The sequence below is a fragment of the Palaemon carinicauda genome, chromosome 9 (assembly GCF_036898095.1).
Source record: "Palaemon carinicauda isolate YSFRI2023 chromosome 9, ASM3689809v2, whole genome shotgun sequence".
Lineage (NCBI taxonomy): Eukaryota > Metazoa > Arthropoda > Malacostraca > Decapoda > Palaemonidae > Palaemon > Palaemon carinicauda.
Window position 1 is genome coordinate 80,008,747 of NC_090733.1, and position 7,500 is coordinate 80,016,246.

At 32.5% G+C, this 7,500-nt stretch overlaps 1 protein-coding gene across 1 annotated transcript in view; it reads right to left on the reverse strand.

Moving 5' to 3' along the window:
• Nucleotides 1–7,500, reverse strand: part of LOC137646510 (uncharacterized) — a 145,056-nt gene that overhangs the window by 5,397 nt on the left and 132,159 nt on the right. Inside the window, 3 exon segments of the mRNA XM_068379616.1 lie at nt 603–801; nt 1,223–1,335; nt 2,140–2,276. Of these exon segments, the coding sequence (XP_068235717.1) occupies nt 603–801; nt 1,223–1,335; nt 2,140–2,276 (449 nt within the window).

Below are 7,500 nucleotides of genomic sequence, written 5' to 3' on the forward strand. Positions count from 1 at the left end.
ATGTACTACATATGGCGAGAGATAATACCCTACAAGGCAAAAGTTTACGTACATGTTCTTAAACAAGAAATTATAATGTTGTGGTTCATTAATGATAGTTTTGTAATATTTTTACAGATGCAAATACTTAACCTCTTTTACATCTTTTGTAGATTATTCTTTATGAAAAATACTAACATGTCACGTAAAAGTTCATTGATGATGTATAGAAAGTTTTTAATAAGTAGCACCCATACTTCTGCTGACGGTCTTAAATTATACACAGATAAATGTAAGAATGAAAATCCTCATAACTCTATATAGCATATACGTGTACCTGCTGAGTCATCAGCAGCCATTGCTTGACCCTACATGGTCCTAGCTTGGGTGGAGAGGGGGCTTGGGCGCGGATCATGTATATATGGTCAGTCTCCTAGGCATTATACTGTTACCAGGTTATTGTCACTGTCCCTTGCCTATGTCATTCATGAGCGATCTTTATGCCTTTAAACCCCTGTGATTGAAAATGACAGCAATTCTGCCGTTCATGAGCGGCCTTTAAACCCTTGACAAGGACAACATAGCAACAAGATCAAAAGCTAAATTGTTTATCGCAACAATACCGGCGGGAGTTTCATGTTGAGGATGATTGAGCGCCACTGTGTAGGCCCTTAATTCAGCCGCTCTCGACTCCCCCTTGGCGTTACTGGCCTTGATGAGAAGGCGGTAGGTTGTTGCAGGCCGTAAGTTGGCAACAGAAAAGGACGGTGATTCGCGGCGGACTTCTACCACTGGTTCAAAGTCGCCGTTAGCTTCCAGGACCTGTAATGTAGGGGAAAAGAACGTGATTGGAGAGAGAGAGAGAGAGAGAGAGAGAGAGAGAGAGAGAGAGAGAGAGAGAGAGAGAGAGAGAGAGAGAGAATTTTGTAAGGAAATGTTTTTAGGAAAAAAAACTTAAATATGTCATCTCATAAAATACAAAGACTGGGCAAATTGAAATAACATCTTGATGTATCATATACGAAAAATTAAGCATGCCATACTAGAGAGAGCGAGAGAGAGAGAGAGAGAGAGAGACTTTAACACCAAAGAAGAAGAAGAAGAAGAAGAAGATTCAAACAATTGAACTGCAATACTGAAACAATCTAATATCAAGTTTGTAACTTCACGATCATGAAAGTCGTTAGTCTAAACCTGTCACAGAAGAAACTTTGAATTGAGGAGTGCGATGCTCAGAACAGACCTGCAATACAAAAGCTTGTCCGAGACCGCCATCATCTCCAGGTAGACAGGACACCTGAAGAGAGCTAATAGTGACGTCGAACGCTTTGCAATTATGCGGTGGATCGGGTTTCCCTGGAAAGGAAGAAAGAAAAAACACCTGATTAACATTGGGTTTAAACATCATATTCGTAGCAGATGAGATTCATATCAAGGTTAAGTATAGGTTACAGACATGGTGCGTGCTTTGACGAATCTCTCTCTCTCTCTCTCTCTCTCTCTCTCTCTCTCTCTCTGAGCTATAAATTGTCAAAAATATGTTTATAAAAAAATCTGAATGCCAAAAAAAAAAAAAAAAAAAAAAACACCCACAAAATATTTCTATCGTTGATTTGAATGTTTTTTCGAACTTCACCAAAGTCTGACGTTATTTTGGTTATTCAAAATTAAAACATATATTAAACGAGAATTTTCATCCTAATTTCTATGACTTTTGGACAAATATTTTTCATGTAGGGTTTCTATTGAAAAGTCTTTTCGTTCCCAGTTACTCATACCGCCCAAAGACCACTGTGCTAATCACATTTACCTAAACTCTCTCTCTCTCTCTCTCTCTCTCTCTCTCTCTCTCTCTCTCTCTCTCTCTCTCTCTCTCTCTCAGTGCATACGTGTGCGTGCGTTTATGTTATCATGGTAGAAAGTTTTCATATATACTGTTTACTGGTAAAAGGTAAAAGGTTAATCAGTGTCACATAATCATATAACTTCAATAATCTGAATATTCCTATCTCCTGGCCCAAAAATGCAATAACCTGAACTCCCCAAATTCCATACCAGAGGTAATCAGTGACGATCCTGAAGAGTTTCAAACACGTGTTGATTGGGTTATTGCAGGTGTTCAACTAACTATTGCAGCTTTTAACAATTAGAAATCTTTACCTGCAGCGAGGATTTGGAAGACACAAGGTTGGATTTGTTGACCAATCTTGTTGGTGGCCCAGCAGAGCAGAGTTCCGTAGTCCAGTTCGGTAACTGGAGTGTAATTGACAACTGATTCCGTGTCGTGAACAACGTATCTGGAAAAGGAGAGGGAAAAAAAACATATTATCACACGGTGAAGTTTTCATGTTTAACTCTTTTGATAATGATGCCTTTTAGAGGCCAGTCACTGCAACATATCTGGTCACACGAGTGAACTTTTTACAGTGAAAGGAGTTGATAGAAAAAAAAAATCGTTAAATAACGAAGGCTATCTGGAAAAATCGATATTATCTCATGTTTGACATCATCTCATGTTACTTATTGACTTTGAAAGCTGAAAAAATATATCAAAGAGTACATTCAACAAAAACAAATGCAGTCGTTTCTAGACAACTGCGGGACAAAGCCCTCAGACTTGTCTTTATTCATGAAAGACTAGATTGATCACTCATAACAAACCAACCTAGTGTGGGTGGCCCTGGCTAGCACAGCTTTATTGATCATGTCGATGCACAAATACTTTCGTTAAGTTATTCCTACACAGAAAATATGGTGAAATACAAATGTACACATAAAAGACCAAAAAAATAAAACAAATCAAATTGTTCATTTCAAACTATAAAACATAACATGATGATGTGAGTTATAAATAAGGTAAAACTTTACGAGATAGATAACTCACATACTGTTATGTCATAATAGATGAGCGAATCGATAAAAGAACTAAAAAACCAAACTCCTTCACCTGTATTATGAATTATTCTTTAAGATCTTCAAACCCGACAGAAATAGCCAGTGATTCATCACAGATTTTGAGATGGCCTTTATAATTCAGAGCTAACTGAAATCTTAAATCCGTTTCTTCTGAAGAGCTTTATTCTTTCATGACATTCCAAGATCCATCATGTTTCTTATCTACTCGCGTGAATCCTCAATGCTGATTTTCGTGTATTCGGCATCATTCATAATGCGGGCGTCCCCCTTTCCTGACTCCATTAAGCATTCCCTGCCCCTCTATTAAACATGTAAGTCCCTCGCCTCGTCTCTTCCAATATTCAATTGATTTCCAGCTGAAAGATGAGGCGTTGCTTCGATGTCAAGTTCTTGCTTTATCAGATATTATACTTGTGTTTGATGTGGTGTCACGTGTTTTATTTTACCTTCCTTTCTTTCTCATTATACTTGAGGTGGTGTCACGCAAGAGCAATGGAAAGTTTTTATATATATATATATATATATATATATGTGTGTGTGTGTGTGTGTGTGTGTGTGTGCGTATTATGTATATATGTGCTTATGCACACATACCTATGGATGTGTGCATATACATACACTTATACACACAAGCACACACACACACACACACACACATATATATATATATATATATATATATATATATATATATATATATATATATATATCCATATATATATATATATATATATATACATACATATATATATATATATATATATATATATATATATATATATATATATATATATATATATATATATATATATATATGTACAGTAGTTACAGAAAAATATGACTATATATGGTCTACGGACAATTTCTTACTCTTTGCTTCAAGGATTTGAATTGTGTGTCGTCATTGCATAACATACATGATATTTTGGCAAATGAATATTGATTCAAGTGAAGGAAAATCCATTCATATATTTCTTTTCTTAAAAGAAATTTTCCTCTTATAACTGCTATCATAATCAATTTCATCACTTGAGTTTCAAGTCAGCCCATCCACTTTAAACAGAGCTTGAACAATTTTCCTTCATATTATCATTCTAAGCATTCACCCTTGATACCAAAAATGGATGGCAACAACAATGCAATCATAAGCGAAACAATGACAACAATCAAAACACCAAACATATATATATTTTTTTCCGCTGATTAGAATGTTTTCGTACTCTACCAAAGCCTGATGTGGTTTTGGGAATTCAAAATAAAAACAAATAATGAACGTGTATTTTTACCCTATTTCTATGCGGTCCGGAAAAAAATATTTTCTACTGAATTCCTGTTATTTCAGATGGATTTTATTACAAATCTAATAAACCAACTATAATTTACTGAAGCTCTCTACAACCAACCATACGAGCACCTACACTAAGGATTATTTTCAATTAAGAGTAAATTATGAAATCATCATCCAACAAGGATATACTGTTATCTTATAATCATTACATAATACTGATTCCCATTTATCCTAAAATTTGTATCTTGTTAAACGTTAAGCACAATGAATAGGGAAAATATAATCATTGTGCCACCTAGGGACGCACGCAAAACCATAAGGTCTCTTAATCAAAGAAAAGTGTTTTAAATGTAATCTAAGAATTAACTACTTAAACATTAAGATTTCATTGAGATAGAAACTGAGTAAACAGGTAGGTATTCTCAGAAGGAATTGACTGCCGGTGTTTTCCAGAAGAATTGGGCCTCGGATATTTACAACGCAGGTAAAACCAATTCAGTTTTTGTTATTGAGGGAAGAGAAGCTCGGGTAAACGTGAACATAAAAAAAAAGGAAAAAAAGAAAAAAAAAACATTAACTGATGTCTTTGAGGATCAGAAACGTTTAATTTTTTTTTTTTTTTTTTTTTTTTTTTTTTTTTTTTTTTTTTTTTTTTTTTTATATATATATATAAATGGGAACATTGCTTTTTATATAAGAAAAAAAATAACCATATAACTTGTATGCTTTATGACTAACGTCAACTTCAAATACATTATGTTTAATAAATATTAATAATTAACTTTATAAAGAAAAATAATTGTACAAATTTTGTTTGAAGGGCACACAAGCATTTCGTGCATATAGTCAAAAGATATATATGATTATTATTAATAACATATGAAGGTTAGCTTTTAAAAATATATGAACTGGGGATTTTAGAAATATTGGGAGATTGATGAAATACGATTGGGCTATTGGAAAGCTAACTTCTTTGAATGGATCATCAACACCTGGCATCTAGTTTCTCTTGCATTATTCGATATAAAAAATAGTTTTGTTGGCAAGCATCCAAAATTATTTGAAAAGAAGGGCTTGCTAAAAAGAAATAGATTTAATTTCTCTATAAAGAACACCATTTAGGCGATTATGATCTTATATATTTCTCCTTTTTATCACAATTTTCATAGCTAAAAAAAAAAAAAACATTCAAATTGCAGTTCTTCGTAGTGATTTATGAATCTGTTCATAGGTATTTAAATAAAAACTACGAAGACGTCTCTCTCTCTCTCTCTCTCTCTCTCTCTCTCTCTCTCTCTCTCTCTCTCTCTCTTCTTGCACACAAACATTCATATGTACACACTCACACACATGCAGAAACATTCTGAGGAAAAATTGTTTAAAAAACATTGAATAATGTGTATGGTGAGTTAAATCAATCTCACATTACTTCCACATTCAAGAACATCAAGTAACTTGAGCTTCAGGTACATTTTGAATTATACAATTTATAACGGAATCATTACAAATAATCCTTTTCGTATGCGGATACTGTTTTATCCAGATTTGATGGATTTTATTTTTTTTATCGCTTTAAAGGTAGGAAAATAAAACTGTTGCAAGCAAACCTTTCAATGTGATATATATATATATATATATATATATATATATATATATATATATATATATATATATATATATATATATATATATATATATAATATATATATATATATATATATATATATATATATATATATATATATATATATATATATATATATATATATATATATATGTGTGTGTGTGTGTGTGTGTGTGTCTGAGTGTGTGTGTGCGCGCGCGCGTGTGTGTAAAATCGTACGTATATGTATGGATAAAATAAATTTGTTTTAGAAAAGCTATATGTTGATTTTATTTCATAAAGGCTCAAATTCGTCAAAGTGATAACGTAAGTACACGCGACTGACTCTATAAAAAATCATTGACTAATACTAAAGATAAAAAATAAAAAGAATGTATTTTCACGTTGAAAATTCTTGACTGAAGATATGCACTAGTTTTCGTAAAATTTAATTTTACTTTGTTACGTTTTGGACATTTATTCTTTAGTAGTAGGGTTTGTAAGTCACTGTAAGGATTGAGGGTGGTATCTAAAAAAAAAAAAAAAAAAAAAAAGAAGCTTGGGGTTTTCCAGAAGGATAGAGACTAATATTTCTATAACACACACACACACACACACACACACACACACACACACACAAAACTAATTCAGTTTCTTCCTTTTTGGTGTAACTTTAGAAAAATTGTTAGGTGTCTATTGGACAAAGAAATTTATCTATCACATCATTTTGCTTAAATGATTTTGACCAGAGCAATAGTTTATATCACCTATGATTGTAGTCATATCTGGCAGCAGTCTTTAGATTCTAATCTTCTATTATTTGTTCTCATTTGCACCTCGTTTCTTCTTCATTTGTTTTGTAAAATGTTGTGTTATGAATTAGCAATATTTTATGTAGTTTTTCACCTAATGTAGTGGTTATGCCTTTCTGAGGGGAGATACCTTAACATGGTGAAAGGGTTTGCGTAACGCCTTGATTAGAAAAGCTATGCTAATCAGGGCCCCGAATACTAGGTTGGTTTTCTGTGAGTGATCTGACAAAAATCTCCTGCAATCATTAATCTGAACTGGCCAGCGGGGAATGAACATTGGCTATAACTCAGACATGAATTGACTTGTCTGAAGCCTTTGTCAAACCTAAGGCATGAATTGTCTTGTCTGAGGCCTTTGTCATTCAGTGGACTAAAACAACTGAATCTGTTGTTGTTGTAATGATTATTGCCCTAAAATCTTCCAATTTCCTCCGGGAACGACGGATCCATTATGTATCACCGACCTTCTTCCGGAATTTCCTATTTTATTTTATTTGGAATCGTGAATTTATTTACCTTTTTATTCTTGGTTACATATAACAGATCGGGTTTGGTCCCAGCTGCACTAGTGTTTTTTATTTCCATAGAGAGTCCTATTTCGAGCAAAACGAATATATGTTTTGAAAAATGTTCATACTCTAACAAATTTCTGGTTTTCCATCACATTTCAAATGCATGATTTTTTCTTTTTAATTTACTATACCATAAAATTTGATTTCAAGTACGTTTTAAACATACATATATATATATATATATATATATATATATATATATATATATATATATATATATATATATATATATATATATATATATATATATATATATATATATATATATATATATATATATATATATTGCATTTTTACTTTCATTAATTTCAGCATATTTCTCTCAATCAG